Source organism: Dipodomys merriami, unplaced genomic scaffold, assembly GCF_024711535.1.
Source record: "Dipodomys merriami isolate MVZ:Mamm:240054 unplaced genomic scaffold, mDipMer1.0.p SCAF_9, whole genome shotgun sequence".
Lineage (NCBI taxonomy): Eukaryota > Metazoa > Chordata > Mammalia > Rodentia > Heteromyidae > Dipodomys > Dipodomys merriami.
The window spans coordinates 21,169,335-21,186,678 of record NW_027206512.1 but is presented as its reverse complement, the minus strand read 5'-3'; the positions used below and the strand labels follow the sequence as shown (position 1 = coordinate 21,186,678).

At 39.0% G+C, this 17,344-nt stretch overlaps 1 protein-coding gene across 5 annotated transcripts; it reads left to right on the top strand.

Moving 5' to 3' along the window:
- Positions 1-50: 50 nt before the first annotated feature.
- On the top strand, positions 51-16,956 carry Thap6 (THAP domain containing 6). 5 transcript variants are annotated; one of them, XM_070012800.1, is made up of 6 exons: positions 51-165; positions 925-1,027; positions 3,674-3,881; positions 8,302-8,376; positions 13,957-14,591; positions 15,514-15,598. In XM_070012800.1, exons 2-5 carry the CDS (start codon positions 948-950, stop codon positions 14,191-14,193), a joined length of 600 nt encoding a protein of 199 aa, XP_069868901.1. In that variant the 5' UTR covers positions 51-165; positions 925-947; the 3' UTR covers positions 14,194-14,591; positions 15,514-15,598. The 5 variants fall into 5 exon arrangements, with proteins under 5 accessions (XP_069868901.1, XP_069868900.1, XP_069868904.1 ...); XM_070012799.1 differs by having other exon boundaries at positions 8,302-8,424; XM_070012802.1 differs by lacking the exon at positions 51-165 and adding an exon at positions 2,459-2,510 and having other exon boundaries at positions 942-1,027; positions 8,302-8,424.
- Positions 16,957-17,344: the final 388 nt, after the last annotated feature.

Genomic DNA, 17,344 nt, shown 5'->3' with positions numbered 1-17,344 from the left:
CGGCCTCGGCCTCCCCCTCCGCCTCCCCCTCCGCCGCCACGGTGCCACCGCTACCCCGGCCGGAATGGCCGCGGAGCACGTGACCCGGGGCGACCGGATATCCGGTTCCCGGGGCGACGAGGCGGAAGTGGCAGGGGACGCCAATCTCCGTGGTCGCTGCGAACGGTAATAACTCTTTAAGTTGGTTCTTCTTTCACTAGCATCGCTGCCATCCCGGATCCCGGAGCCTGGGTGTTTTCGGGACGAGGAGGAGATGCCCGACGACCTCTTATGGAAGTGTGGGTCTGACCGCTACGGCCGGGAGACTGACGGCCCCACCCCCGCCTCGGTGCCGGAAGGAAGGGGGCGGAGCCTGGCCGGCCGCCCTGCGGGCCTGCAGCCTGCCACCAGCCTCCCATTCACCACCCATTCACGACGCAGTCCCCCGGTCAAAGTATATCCTAACCTTTACCCATCAACTCAGCCGTGAGGACAAGAAGTGAGGGGGGAAAAAATTGAATGCTTTCCATACTCTATGAAACTCACATTAATCAGAGAACTCACTGCAGTAAATATTAAGATTACAACTGGGATTAATGCTTGACCAGTGTATTAGGAGAGAACTGATAATAGAAGGGATCTGACCATCGTAAGTGTCAGGGAAAAGTTTCCCCGGGGACAGCAGACACTTGAGGTGAAAGAAAGATGAGTCTCAGATGGTATGCCTCAAGGAGTTAGTGCACCCAGTCCTGTCACAAAGAGAATCTACTACCTGGAGATGGAAGAGAAATGCACTACAAAATTGAAATCTTAGACCTCAAGGTGCATAGCCAAATATGTCCTTAGGAAATTCTATGGGCTAAACTACAGGTGTTGGAGGAAAATGGTTGTCTTTGGCTTTAGCTTTGAGGTTACTAACAGTTTCCTATTTTAATTTTCTTTCAGCTCTGTTATGAGTTGCTAAAACCATGGTGAAATGTTGTTCGGCCATTGGATGTGCTTCTCGCTGTTTGCCAAATTCCAAGTTAAAAGGACTGACATTTCATGTGTAAGACTTTGCTGTAATTAAGCCAAGAACTTTTAACTCTCATAAAAAGTGAACAGTTCTGCTAAACTCTTCAGCTTTGAACTTAAGTTCTCAAGTACTTTTTGTTGTTGGTGGTCATGGAGCTCAAACTCGAGGTTTAGGCACTGTCCCTGAGCTAGTGCCCTATTTTAGTGCCCTATCACTTTGAGCCACTTCTGGTTTTTCTGGTAGTTAATTGGAAATAAGAGTCTCACAGACTTTCCTGCCTGTCCTGGCTTTGAACTGGGATCCTCAGATCTCAGCCTCTTGAGTACCTATGATTACAGGTATGAGCAACTAGCTCCCTGCCTCAAATACTTTATAAATTTGTTTAATTTGTTAAATTTCTTGTTTTATTTTGTTAATTTATTTTTTAATTTTTTATTATCTTTAAGTCCTTGTACAAAGAAGTTCCCATTCAACAAATTCTTTGTTAAATTTCAAGTGACAATGATACTTTTTTTTTTTTTTGGGTGGTCTTGGGGCTTGAACTCCCTCAGCTCTTCAGCTCAAGGCAAGCGCTCTACCAGTGGGAGCCACAGCTCTACTTCCGGTTTTCTAGTGGTTTATTGAAGATAAGAGTCTCATGGCCGGGAAGGTGGCTCAGTGGTAGAGCGCTTCGCTTGCCTTGCATGCTCGAGGCCCTGGGTTCGATTCCTCAGCACCACATAAGCAAAAAGAAAAAAGCCGGAAGTGGCACTGTGGCTCAAGTGGTAGAGCGCTAGCCTTGAGCTGAAGAGCTGAGGGACAGTGCCCAGGCCCAGAGTTCAGGCCCCACGACCGGACCCAAAAAAAAAAAAAAAGAGTCTCATGGCCTTTCATGTCCGGGCTGGTTTTGAACCATGATCCTCAGGTCTCAGACTCCTGAGTAGCTAGGATTACAGGCATGAGTCACCGGGGCCCAGTTACAATGATACTTTCATGTGTGTAGTTTTTAAGATTCCAGACAAGTAATCAAAGACTAATAGCAACAAAAGTCAAACTCGGGGCTGGGTAGGGTAGTTTATACCTATAATCCCAACTGTTAAGTTGACTAAGCTGAGGAAGATGGTGGTTAATGAGTTTCCAAGATGTTGGCATGTGCCTTGTCATTACCAACCAGATGGGAGGTCTAAGTTGGAGGATCTCAGTCAGGCCTGGTAGAACAAAACAAGCTAGACCCTACTTGAAAAGTAATTGACGCAAAAAGGACTGGAGGTGTCACTCAAGTGGTAGGGCACATGCCTAGCAAGCCTGATGGCTTGAGTTCAAACTCAAGTACCCCCTCTAAAAAAAAAATCTTTTTTTTTGCTATCATTATTACTTTGTATTTTTACATTGTATCTTCTTTCTTTAGAAAACAGTGTTGTTTACACACACACACATATTACAATCTGAAGGATCCTTGCTCATATATTTGTCTTTTCTATTTAGAAATGTATCAAGCACATGTTGTGAAATATGAGTTATTTAGCTAAAAATGCAGGTAAGCCAAGATGTTCCTAATTTAGTATTTTAGCCAGTCCCCTGATAGCCTTAGGAGAGAATAGGATTTTATAATTGTTCATTTTTGCTACATATTTTGTACCAAGCACTATACTATATGATAAAGATCTGCAAGCCACATTGTTAAATATGTGAAATAAAAAGTGTGTATATACTCTACCACATTCCAAAAAAGATTTACACCTGCTTAGAAAATTGAGAAAGATAGTTATTGACCTCCAGATCTTCAAAATAGTTGTGTCCAGAGCTCAGGACTCTGCAGCTCTTGAAGGCATTCATTCACTAGGCATGTCTAACATGCTGTGTATTAACTGCAGCCATCACCTCAGATAAGAAAAAAATCAAATGATAACTTTTGCCATCTATAGATGAAGGAAACCATTCAATTGTGGATTGGGGGGGGGGGGGAGGGGGGACTGGTCCTGGACCTTAAACCCAGGACCTGAGCAACTGAGCCTCTTTGTGATCAAGGCTAGTGCTCTACCATTTGAGATACAGTGCCACTTCTGGCTTTTTGTGAGTAGTTTATGGAGATTTGAGTCTCACAGACTTTTTCTGTGCAGCCTGAATTCAAACCACAATCCTCAGATCTCAACCTCCTGAATACTTAGAATTATACGCATGACCTACCAATGCCCAGCTGTGGGTTATATTCTTTTTTTTTTTTTTTTTTTTTTTGCCAGTCCAGGGGCTTGATCTCAGGACCTAGGCACTGTCCCTGAGCTTTTTTCCCCCAGGGCTAGCACTCTACTGCTTGAGCCTCAGCGCCACTTTGGGCTTTCTCTGTTTATGTGGTACTAAGGAATCAAACCCAGGGCTTTATGCATGCTAGGCAAGCACTCTACGACTAAGCCACATTCCCAGCCCCTGGATTGTATTCTTAAGGTGTGAAATGTCTCTTGGTGATTTCCTTCCATAATATGAAAAGAATTTAAATGTCTAAAGAGTACTTAGCAAAAACACAAAAAGAAATATGATTTTTAAAACCAAGTTACACAAGAAGGAATTATATTTTTTCTGAATATCACAGTTCCCAAAGATAATAAAAAATTAAAGAATCGTTTTAGACCAGACATACAAAAAATTTTTAATTTACATATATACAAATAGTATCTGGTTTTTAAATATTTAATTTTTTTCTAGATTCCCCACAGATGAAAACATCAAAAGAAAGTGGGTATTAGCAATGAAAAGACTTGATGTGAATGCTGCAGGCATTTGGGAGCCTAAAAAAGGAGATGTTTTGTGTTCGAGGCACTTTAAGAAGACAGATTTTGACAGAAGTGCTCCAAATATTAAATTAAAACCTGGAGTCATCCCTTCTATCTTTGATTCCCCATATCACTTACAGGTTTGTTTATCAGATACTACTTACTGTCAATATTTACTTTCTGTGGTACATTGAAGAATCTCCAGCAAGGTACCCTTGGCTATATTTTATTGTTTGTTGACTAGTTTGAAGTGTATTCTTTTAAGCTTCTATATTTATATACAAGTTTTAGCTCTTTGGTGTACAAATATTTTACCAGTAACCGCTCGGAAACATTGGTGCATTACTAAGGTTTCACAAAGTGGATTGACTTTAGGAATTGACGTAACAAGATTTGTGTCTAAAAACTGGAGGTCCCAGGAGCCAGTGGCTCACGCCTGTAATCCTAGCCACTCAGGAGGCTGAGATCTGAGGATTGTGGTTCAAAGCCAGCCCAGGTAGGAAAGGCCATGAGACTCTTATCTCCAATAAACCACTAGAAAACCAGAAGTGGCACTGTGGCTCAGTGGTAGAGTGCTAGCCTTAAGCTAAAGAGCTGAGAGACAGGACCCAGGCCCAGAGTTCAAGCCCCATGACCGACAAAAAAACAACAAACTGGAAGTTAACATAAGATTGACCAGAAGTTCTAGAATGCCAGACATCTTGAGAATTCTAGAGCTAAAGTTCTGATAGGACGAAAGCATACAAGTGTGAAACCTGATAGGACCAAAAGACAGAAAACAGAAAGAGAAAATATGAATAAGAGGGAAGAAAAGGGAAGCCAGCACCAGTGGGTCATGTCTAGCTACTCCGGAGGCTGAGATCTGAGGATTGCAGTTCAAAGCCAGCGTAGGCAGGAAAGTTCATGACTGTTCTCATCTCTGAGTGATAGAGTACCATCCTTGAATGAAAAAGTTAAGGGATAGCACTCCAGGCCCTGAATTCAAGCCCTAGTACCATCACAAGAGGCCAAAGAAAATAAAATAGGAAGGTTGAATAAGTAAACCCTAGTTGAATTCTTTTTTTCTCTCAGTAATAGTGCCATAGATTGGCTGCTTTACCTCAGTATCTCTTTGACTTCATATATCTAAGAATGTATTTGCATCCAGCAACTGTAGACTGATTGATGGATTCCAATGTGGAAAACCTAAGGGGAGCCAACATTAAGATCATGTCCTCCTGACAGTTATAAGCACGAAAATTGGTCTAGAAGCGTACCTACTACAGCTGTCTTGGTCACTCATGCAGTATCTAAGTGATTAAGTCAAGACCACTTCACTTTATTCCCTATCAGTAAATGTGCAGTTTCTCTGAAATTAGCTTTAAAAGATTCTTTTTCTACCAGTAAAGTATTTAGCTGTAATGTAAGGAAGATCTTAATAAATGTGGGCATAACTAAGCAGAACTATTTCCTTACAACAAATTTTTCATTATAAGAACTTGGACAGCCGGGCACCAGTGGTTCACTCCTATAATCCTAGCTACTCAGGAGGCTGGGATCTGAGGATCACAGTTAAAAGCCAGCCCAGGTAGGAAAGGCTATGAGACTCTTATCTCCAATAAACCACTAGAAAACTGGAAGTGGTGCTGTGGCTCAAGCAGTAGAGCACTCACCTTGAGCTGAAGAGCTGAGGGACAGTGCCCAAGCCCCAGAGTTCAAGCCCCATGACTGACCAAAAAAAAAAAAAAAAGAATTTGGGTAATAGAATTAAAAATAAAAATAATAGGCCAATGCAGAACTAATACTGTGTGCTTTCTAATGATTTGTATGTTTTATATAAATTGATCAATATTTATGTAGATAATTTTATAATGTTAGAATTATACTGTATAATCTTTGCCTTAGTTGCTTTTTCAGGTTTTACTTTTTTTTGTTTGCTTTTTTGTTTTTGTCAGTCATGGGGCTTGAATACTGGGCCTGGGTGCTGTCTCTGAGCTCTTCAGCTTAAGCCTAGCGTCCTACTGCTAGCCGTGAGCACGGCCAGATTTTACATTTTTACATTGATGGTAGTAACTTGCTATGTTTTGGGCATTATAAGCATTGTATATACATAATAGCTCATTATTGAAACAACTATATGAGGTAAATACTCTTCTCATGTTTATTACTTAAGCAGGGGTGGGAAGCACCCAGTCCTATGGCCGTATAAGCCCTATAAAACCATATAGGAAAGACACATGATGGCTGCCCATGATCCTCTGTCTGTATTGAAAATTTTGTACAGCCCTCAGACGATGTTATAAATACCCAAATAGCCCTTGCCACAGAAAACAGTTACTACTCCTGATTTAAGACGACTGAGGTCCAGCATACACAGCTATTAATGTCAGAGGCCAGATTCAAATGAGGCCTTTTGACTCCTTAGTCCACTGTTAACTACTCCTGTCCATGACATTGAATTTTTTTATTTTTTTTTTTTTGTCGGTCGTGGGGCTTGAACTCTGGGCCTGGGCACTGTCCTTCAGCTCTTCAGCTCAAGGCTAGCGCTCTACCACTTGAGCTACAGCGCCACTTCCGGTTTTCTGGTGGTTTATTGGAGATAGGAGTCTCACAGTCTTTCCTGCCCGGGCTGGCTTTGAACCGTGATCCTCAGATCTCAGCCTCCTGAGTAGCTAGGATTACAGGTGTGAGCCACCAGCGCCCGGCTGACATTGAATATTTTTCACAACAATGGCCTACAAATTTTAGGCTATATAAGAATTTGTATTAAACCAGGCACCGATGACTCACGCCTAGAATCCTAGCTACTCAGGAGGCTGAGAGCTGAGGATCACAGTTCAAAGCCAACCTGGGCAGGAAAATCCATGAGACTCTTATCTCCAATAAACTACCAGAAAACCAGAAGTGGTGCTGTTGCTCAAGTGGTAGAGCATTCACCTTGTGCTGAAGAGCTGAGGCCCAGGCCCCAGAGTTCAAGCCCCACAAACAACAACAAACAAAGAATTTATTTCAGTGTTTATTTAAAATATAGACTCATGTGTCCCACTCCTTGAGAACTTGCTGGAGGAATGAAGTTGAATTTGATTCCGTTTTGGTCAGAGGCCGTGCATCTGTACTTCTTATCAAGCAACACATTATCATATTATGTTGCAGCTCTATGAGCCAGACATTTGAGAGAAACCAACCATGGTTTATTATATATACAAGTTATAACTTTTTTTTTTTTTTTTTTTGTCGGTCGTGGGGCCTGAACTCCAGGCTTAGGTGCTGCCCCTCAGCTCTTCAGCTTAAGGCTAGCGCACTACCACTTGAGCCACAGTGCCACTTCCAGCTTTTTCTGCTTGTGTGGTGCTGAAGAATCAAACCCAGGGCCTCATGCATGCAAGACAAGCACTCTACCACTGAGCCACCTTCCCAGCCCCACAAGATGCAACTTCTCAATTGATTTTTACAACATGACTTGTAACCTTTCTTTACTTAATTAGAATACCATTTTTATCCTAAAGGTATTAATCTATATTGATATGGTTTATTTCTAGATTTTTCAGTCTAATTCTAGGAAAATATACTATTTCAGCTACTATTACTGTCTGTCATGAATATTTATGGTACTGAGATTTGAACTCAGGGCCTTGCACCTGTTAGGCAAGCACTACCACTGAGCCACACCATTAACCCTGTTTTTTGTTGCATATATTTGAGATAATGTCTTGCTTTTACCAGGGTACAATCGCCTGTTTTAGGTTTCTCATTGTACCCGAGATGACAGGCATTCACCACCAAACCCAGTTCCTTCCATTGAGTTGGAGTCTCATACCTTTTTGCACAGCCTGGCCTAGAATATCAGTCCTCCCAATCTCAGCCTCCTAAATACCTAGGATTAAAGTTTGAACCACCAGCACCTGGCTTATATAACTGCATTTTTTTTTCCAGTCTTGGGGCTTGAACTCAGGGCCTGGGTGCTGTCCCTGAGCTTCTTTAGCTGAAGGCTACCAGTCTAACAACTTGAGTCACAACACCACTTCCAGCTTTTTCTGTTTATGTGGTACTGAGGAACCGAACCCAGGGCTTCAGGCATGCTAAGCAAACACTCAACCACTAACTGTAACTGCATTTTCAATTGCAGATCAAACTATCCTTTTTCATTATCACTCTTCATTTTTAGGAAAATTTGTGTTTCAAAAATGAATTGTAAGCCGGGCACTAGTGGTTCATGCCTACAATCCTAGCTACTCAGGAGGCTGAGATCTGAGGATGGTGGTTCAATGCCAGCCTAGTCAGTAAAGTGCCAGTGAGTCTCTTATCTTCAATAAACTATTCAAAAAAGCCAGAAGTGGCACTGTAGCTCAAGTGGTAGAGCGTCCAGACCCTGAGTTCAAGCTGCAGGACGGGCAAAAAAAAAGTGAACTTTAGGGTTGTTTGGGGAAGATCTCTTAAAGTAATCGAAATGGCATTTACTAATATCTAAAAGCAATTTCCATGAAAAGAAATGTGCTATTTCTACTACACAAACATAATAAGGATTAAAAATTTAAGAAAGGATAAAGTATCTCTATGATTTTTACTAAATATTCTTAACAGGAAAAAAGAGAAAAGCTTCACTATAGAAAGAACTTCACCATCAAAACCCTTCCAGTCACAAATCACAATCACCAGGTTGGTGCTCCATCACATACTGAAGAATTCCAATCCCAATTCATTTTTGTAAGTAAAATGTCTTATTGAGTTGTTAATACTTTAATACTCCTTTAGGGTCAAATTTGTAGAAATCTTACAGGAAAAATTACAGATTCAAGTGCTTGAGTTTTTTTTAATTTGTAATATTTGGAAAAAATACTGCTTTCAAAGTCATAATTTATATGTATGCAAAAGCAGTATATAAGTAATTCATCCTTCAGTTACATATTAGTTTGGAGAATGCTTTCTCAAGGATATGTCTACCATGATACTAGTTAATTCTCCCTAGTAAGAATTATGTTTCTGCTAGGCACCAGTGGCTCACACCTGTAATCCTAGAAGCAACTCAGTAGTCTGAGATTTGAGGACCACAGTTCAAAATCAGCGGGGCAGGAAAGTCCATGAGACTCTTATCTCCAACCAAAAACTCAGAAAAGCAGAAGTGGCACTGTGACTCAAGTGGTAGAGTGCTAGCCTTGAGCTAAAGAGAACTCAGGGACAATGCCCAGGCCCAGAGTTCAAGCCCCATGACTAACAAAAAAAAAAATTGTTTCTGTGTAAGAATATCTAATAAAATATACCTATGTCTTTAGAATATCTTGAATAACTCATTTACAACATAGAATATCCAAGCTTAGATCTGTTTGTCTATTGCTTATTCATATTAAAACCAGAACTAGAATATAAATCTGTTTTCTTATAGGTTGGGGTTTGTTTTGTTTTGTTTTGTTTTAACTCTGTTGGCTATTCTAGATTCTTACCATTTTCTACCAAAACAAGCTGGCATTTTAACTCATTTTGTGTTAAGTATTTAGATCTTTAACCTATGTCAGCATTGTTTTATAGTTTTTAGCACACAGGTATTTTACTTTGTCAGATATATCACTTAGTATTTTGTGTTTGGTATCACAAATGGTATTTTGTTTGCTTCTAGAATGTGGAGATGTGATTGATTTTTGTGTATTGATCTTATGTCTGTCAATTTATAAAATCAAATATTAACTATAGCAGTTTTTATGGAGAGAATCAGATTTTACTCATAGACTATCATGTTCTCTGTGATTAATGACACTATTTTTTCTTTCTAATCCTTTTCATTCCTCCTTCTTGCTTTATAGTACTGCCTTGAACCTCTGTGGCTATGCTGAATATAAGTATTATTGAGGGCAGATCTCCATGTCTTTGTTCCTGATTTTAGAAGGAAGGAAATCTCTTCATGTTAAATATAATTTTAGCCATGAGTTTTTCATAAATTCATTTTATAAAGTTAAAAGTACCTTTCTGTTCCTAATCTGCTGAGAATTTTTATCAGAAATGGACAAATGCTTCTCCTATATTTAGTGATGATATAAATAATCTGAGTTGTATCAATTGTTTTTTTCCAATGTTAAGCCAACATTTTATGCATAGAATGAACCTTACTTCTTGATTTTTTTATCCCTTTTATGACTTGTTGTATTCAATTTGCTAAATTTTTGTTTAATATTTATATGTTCAAGAGGTATTTAGCCTGTATTTAATATATTTGATTTCAATAACAAAATAATACCTCAAAATTGAATTGGAAAATGTTGTCAACTACTTGGTTTCTGGAAAAGTTCGTGTAATGTTACCATTTATTTTACAAACATTTGAAATCTTCCTCCAGTGATGATATTTGAACCTTTAGTTTTCTCTATAGGAAAATAATTTTAGTAGCTTGTGTCTTTCCAAGGAATTTCTTGCAAATTCCAAAAAGTTTGACCATTTCATCTTAGTTGTCAAATTTTCTAGATTAAGATAGTTTCTGTGTTTATCGGGGTTTTTTTCTTTTTTTTTTTTTTTTTTGCCAGTCCTAGGGCTTCAACTCTGGGTGCTGTCTCTGTGCCTCTTTGTTCTTTTGGCTAGCACTCTACCACTTGAGCCACAGCATCACTGAGGGCTTTTTCTGAGTAGTTTATTGGAGATAAGAGTTTCATGGACTTTCCTGCCTGGGTTGGCTTCAAACCAAGATCCTCAGATCTCACTGAGTAGCTAGGATTACAGATGTGAGCCACTAGCACCTGGCTTGTATTTATCTTTTTAATACCTTCAATGAATGCTGTCATGTCTCTCACTGTTCATAATTTCTAGTAATGTGTATCTGTTCTCTTAATATTACTAATCAATATGCCTAGAGATTTAAAATATTATTGATCTTGTCAACGCACTTGACTTCATTGATTTTCTTTCTACTTCATTGCTTTCCACTCATCTCTGATGTTTCTCCTTTTCTACTGGGGAATTCCCTAGATAACTATTATTAATTTCTAATTTAATCCTATTGTGGTATAGATTCTGTGTGTGTAATATATATTAAATCCTTTTAAATTTAAGGAGATTTTTATAGACCAGAATTTAGTCTGTCTTGATAAACATTCTGTGTGCAATAGAAGTGAATTCTGCTGCTGTATGTGGCATATACTATAAATGTCAACTAAATTTGTCTAATTTTTCTTTCAGTTGTCAGTAATGGTGTTTATTATACATGCAGTATAATATTTATGATTGTTAGGACTTAATAAATTTAGCCACTTTATTACCAAGAAATAGTATTTGTTCTACCTGTTTATATGTATGTCCATGCATATATATGCACCTTAGAATACCATATTTCTCTTCTTCCAACCTTTTATAAACAGATTTAGTTAAGAGGAATAAAATCTTATATATTGTCTAGGTAGTTGCTGTTGCCAGGACTTTTTAATCCATTGTATAAGTCCATATTTCCATATGTATCCTTTTTCCCAAAGGATTTACTTTAATAATTTTTGTGCTGCAGCTATGCTACTGAAGAATTCTTTCTGTATTTCTATCTCTAAAAAATTAATGACAGTATTTTGTCTTTATTTTTAAAAGTAGTTTGCATTGAGTATTAGTTTCTAGGATGGTAATTTTGAAGTTTATATTGCTAGTTTAAAAATATTACTTCACTGTATTTTCACCTACATTGTTTCTTACAAATATACAACAAGGCTAACCTTTTTTTTCTTGTAAGAATTTTTTGTAAGCTCAGAGTGGTGGTACATGCCTATAATGCTAACACTAGGGAGGCTGAGGTTAAAAAAAAAAAAAAGATCAAGAGTTTAAGGCCTAAGCTACATAGCAAAACCATATAAATGCTACATATAATGAAAAATAATTTTCCTTATACTAGTTTTAATTCAGAGCTGTCTTAGTTTAGTTTTCTTCATGTTTCTGTGCTTGAGATTTCTGAGGGTTTTGGTTTTTGTTAACCTGTAGGCCCAAATTTATCATCAAACTTAGAAAGATTTTGGTCAGATTTCTCCAACTATTTCTATTCCAACTTTTCTTTTTTTTCTCCTTAAAGGACCCTAATTAAATATATATCTGGCGGTGCAATGTTTTGCTACAGCTTTCTCTACTTTTTTTAATCTTTATTTTTACTACTCCATTTTCTATGTTGTGGACAGTTCCTGTTGCAGTATCTTCACATTGACTCATCTCTTCTTAAATAGGGAATCTGCTCTTCTCCAATGAATTTTCACCCCACATATTATAGTTTTTACCTGTGAATGTTCTTTTTTTTTTTATTTAATTTTTTTTTATTGTAAAGATACTATACAGAGGGTTACAGTTACATGAGTGAGGTAATGAGTACACTTCCAGTGAATGTTCTTTTTGAGTCTGCTATATCTTTCTATACGTGACATTTTTACTATATGTAACACCGTTTTTTGTTTCATTTTCTTTTGTTTGGGGATGTTCTTTTTTGCCAGTCCTGGGGCTTAAACTTAGGGCCTGGGCACTGTCTATGAGCTGCTTTTGCTCAAGGCTAGCACTCTACCACTTGAGCCACAGCGCCACTTCTGTGGTACTGAGGAATCATGCATGCTAGGCAAGCACTCTACCACTAAGCTACATTCCAGGCTGTAACACAGTTTTTTAGTAGCATTCTTAATTCCTTTTCTGCTAGTGCTAACATTTGTGTCATTTTTTTTTTTATTTGAGCTGTCTCTTCTTAGGGCTAACATTTGTGTCATTTTTTTTATTTGAGTTGTCTCTTGTTATGGCTAATATTTTTCTACTTATGTACATATTATTAAATTTTGTGTGTAACATCGTTTGGATTTTAAATTTCTATATGCCATACATTTTTTTGTATTGTTTTTCTGAACATTTTTTTTGTGGGTATTTAGAAGCCATTTCTTTTCTTCAGATTGTGTGTGTGTGTGTAAGTACACACACACACACACACACACACACACACACACACACACACACACACACACACACACACACACACACATACATGCATTTTTAGAACAAGAACAGTGTTCCATCTAGGGCTGTTGACCAAAAAACAAGACTCTTTAATGTACTCTTCTTTCTTTATGTGTGTGCTGGTCCTGGGGCTTGAACTCAGGTCCTGGGCACTTTGTGCTTTTGTGCTCAGGGCTAGAGCTCTGCCATTTAAGCCACAGCTCCATTTCCAGCTTTTTTGGTGTTTGAATGGCGATAAGCATCACACAGACTTTCCTTCCCTAGACTGGCTTTGAATGGGCTTTGAATCAGGTCTCAGCCTCAGCTCTCAGCTCTCAACCTCTTGAGTGGCTGGGATTACAGGTGTGAGCCACCGGCACCCTACTGTTCTGTGAATCTTTAAGCTTCTGGATCTGGCTGGTGGAAGTAGTGACTATGACCTGTGAGTGCAGAGCACTCCGTCTTTTCTGTGTATTCTTTCCTTAGCCTTGAGAAGTTTTCTCATTTGTATGTGCTCATCCTAACCTAGTACACTGCTCAAGGAAGAGCCTCTAGTGCTGCTTCTGTGCTGCTGTCTCCTCTCTAGAACTTGGTCCTGTAGCCAAGTTCTCTCACCACATTCTTCTCCTTGTGGCCATATTCTCCCTGTCTCATCAACTCAGTTTGCCTTCCACTTAGGTAAGCCTTCAAGTTGTTAGTCGATCTCTGTTACTTCATTTTGGCTAAGTAAAAGTCCTCTTCACTTTGTGCCTATATCAGACAGATCACTGTTATTTTCTCTCATTTTAAGTGCAAAAAACATACACACCTAACAAACTTAAAGCATACTCATAATAAATGTTAAGAAGAGTTAAATTATCTCTTTCAAATTCTACAAACAGAGTCCTCTCTAAACCCCTCTCAGCCTGCAGACCTGTTCCAGTGCTCCTTTCCTGTCCTTCCTTAAAAAGTGAAATATTCAGTAAAATAGCTCAGTTAAAACTTTAACAATTTAAATTTGTTTGAAAGATTGACATGAAACTCAGCAGTACCACACTTAAGGAATGAAAGCTGCCTACTTGCAAGTGTTACCTTCAGCGCTCACAGCAGCTATAAACCCCCAGGCGGATTAGAAGCCCCTCCCATCCTCACTGAACAGCACTCCTCCTGTGTGCCCAGTCTCCAACACAAGAAAGTTTCTTCCTATAGTCTTGAAACGGCTAAGTTCTCCCAACTTAAAGACCTTCTATGTGCATCATAAGTGAACAAACACCCATGATAAGCTTTTATCTAACTACTTGTCAATTTGTTTTAAATACTTGGTCTTTTTGTTTTTAGGAACATAGCTACAGTGTAATGGACAGTCCAAAGAAACTTAAGCATAAATTAGATCATGTGATCTGTGAGCTGGAAAATACCAAGGAAAGTCTACGGAATGTTTTAGACAGAGAAAAACATTTCCAAAATTCATTGAGAAAAACGATCAGGGAATTAAAGGAAGAATGTCTGATCAGCCAAGAAACAGCAAATAGACTGGACGCTTTCTGTTGGGAATGTCCAGAGAGCATGAAATAAGACTGTACTCTGAAAGAATTTCATGTCTGGTCTACCAACAGTTGGTATTCACCCAGCTTCTTAGAAAATGGCTGTCACATACTGTCATCACTAACACCATTGAAAGCTCTTCTTTGGATCCTCTGGAGCATTATGAATTATAGTTACCCAAAGACTCCTTTGAAGATGTCTAAAAATACATGGTAGTTACCAGTTTTTTCTGTATGTGACTCACAACCATTGTATTTTATAGATTTAAACTAGTGCCAGGTCACTTATGATGCTAAAAACCACAAGAAAGTTCCACAAAAATAAGGACATAACATCAAATTCACCATATTAAGCTCTAGTAGTAGAAGCTAGACAGTTCTTCAGCAGCATCGGATTTTTGGCTTCAAACAAATACCTTATGCTTTTTGGTAAGTTTAATTTTAAATGTATTTTACTATAAAGTAGAATTCATTTATAACACAAATCCACTTTGAAGCCATCCCAAGTTTCTTCGGGTGTTATTAATTCTAAAGGATCTGTTTCCATGGCACTGGTCCTGAGAAGAACTCATGTAAAGATATTTTTGCCTTTTGCTGGGCACTCGTGGTTCATGCCTATAACCCTAATTACTCAGGAAGTTTAGTTCTTAGGACTGCAGTTCTAACACAGCCTGGGCAAAAAAGTCTGTGAGATCCTTATCTCCCAATTAGCCAACAAAAAACTGGAAGCAGAGCTGTGGTTCAAATAGTAGAGCACTAGTCTTGAACAAAAAAAACCAAGGGATGGCATCCAGGCCCTGAGTTCAAACTCAAGTACTACCAAAACTTTTTTAAAAAAAGATCTGTTACCTATTAAAGTTGTTAAGAACCGTTTGAAGAAGATCCCTAATAAAATTTCATTTTGACAGTACATGAATGCTTTGGTACAAACCAAAATAGTGTTAAAAACAAAACAAAAAGGGTCATCAATTTGACATAAATGGCTACTTGTTCTAACAGCTATGAATTTTTTTTGCTTTATGACTAACTTATCATATAGGTATGCCTTCAAAGTATGAATGCCAGAGCTACCTGAATATGTAGGATCCATCCTGCAATCCCAGGGGATCACACAGAGGCAGGCAGGCACAGGAGAAAGATTATTATAAGATTTATTAGAGAGCCCATTTCTCCCCCAGGAAAGGGAGCAATATGGCATCTGCCCCTATCCAGGTAGGTAGCTGTGGAGAGAGGGAGTGGCCAGCTAAATGGCAGGAACTCTAAGGCAGGGAGGAGCTCAGGTCTGGGTGGAGCTAAGGACCTTAGGTGGAGATTATACTAACAATATGTAATGCTGCTTTGTATTTTATAGAAAGTACTATTGCCGAGTCTACTCAAGAGGCAGAAATCAGGAGGATTGAGGCCAGCCTGGTCAAAAGTTAACAAGACTCCATATCAACAAAACAAACCCAGTTTGGTGGTATGCTTCTGAAATCCCAGTTACACAGGAGGCGTAGGTAAGCAGGATCATGGTCCAAGGACACCCATATGGGGGAGTCTGTTTGAAAAATAACTGAAGATAAAAGGAGGCCTGGCCTATGTGGTAGACCATTGGCTAGCAAGTGCAAGGCCTTGAGTTCAAACTGCCTGTGCTGTGCTCTCCACCCCACCCCCCAAAAACACTTGATTGCTGATGCTTAAAAACATACAGAACGTAAACTGGGTATCAGTGAACTCATGCCTATGATTGTAACTACTGAAGAGGCTGAGATCTGAGGATCAAGACTGGAAGCCATCCTATGAAGACTAATTCAAGAAAATCTTATCTCCAGATAACCAGCAAAAAGCTGAAAATGGAGACATGGCTCAAATGTCAGAGTGCCAGCTGTGACCAAAAAAGTATATTAGGAGCATGAAGATCTGAGTTCAAGCCCCAATACTGACATGCCAAAAAAAAAAAAAAGGAGAAGAAATCATTAAAAATAAATAATGGTTGGTCTTCTGGTAAACATAGTAATTAGGAGATTAGACTTTTCCAGGGCTTTATTTATAGAAATAGGTACATAAAACAGACATTTTAGAATAACTTCTTACCAAATATACAAAGACTATATCTTAGTTATAAGTCTCAGAAACAGCTTCTCTAGTAATGTCTTATTAAATGACTGAAATTTAAAAACATCATACCATGATTAGAATAAAAATTGTTAACCCAGCTAGGTGCCAGTGGCTCATACCTGTAATCTAGCTACTCAGGTGGATGAGATCTGAGGATCACAGTTCAAAGCCAGCCCAGTCAGGAAAGTCCCTGAGACTCATCTCCAGTTAACCACCAGAAAACCAGAAGTGGTGCTGTGGCTCAAGTGGTATTGTGGCTCAAGTGGTAGAGCACAAGCCTTGAGCTAAAAAGCTCAGGGAGAGTGCCCATGCCCTTAGACTCTGCTCTGAAACACATGTAGAAAGAATCTTATTAAGAATTCCATACTGTAAGCCAGATACCTATGGCTCACGCCTGTAATCCTAACTACTCAGGAGACTGAGATCTGAGGATCATGGTTCAAAGCCAGCCCAGGCAGGAAAGTCCGTATGACTCTTATCTCCAATAAACCACTAGAAAACTGGAAGTGGCACTGTGGTTCAAGCGGTAGAGTGCTTGCCTTGAGCTGAAGAGCTGAGGGACAGCGCCCAAGCCCAGAGTTCAAGCCCCAGGACCGACAAAAAAAATAAATAAATAAAAATAAACATACTGTAGTCTACCATTTAAGGATCAATTGCTTCATTGTGTCAATAAGAAATAAATTTCACTCTGTGCTGACTTTTCATTGTAATTTTGTGAGACATTAATATCAGTAAGAATTAGCCAGGTGCCGATTGTAATCCTAGCTACTCAGGAGGCTGAGATCTAAGGATCGAGGTTCAAAGCCAGCCCAGGAAGGAAAGTCCGAAAGACCAATTAACTACCAGAAAACTGGAAGTGCTGCTGTAGCTTAAGTGGTAGAGCACTAGCTTTGAGCTGAAGAGCTGAAGGACAGCACCTAGGCCGAGAGTTCAAGACCCACAACCGACAACAATATATATGTATCAGTAAGAATATGATCACTTCAGTTTTTTGTATTTAGGGTTTTTTATGTTTTTATGTGTGCTACATTTTTACACATCATTCCAAACCTTCCTTCTAAGTGAGATTTTACCCACATTTAAAG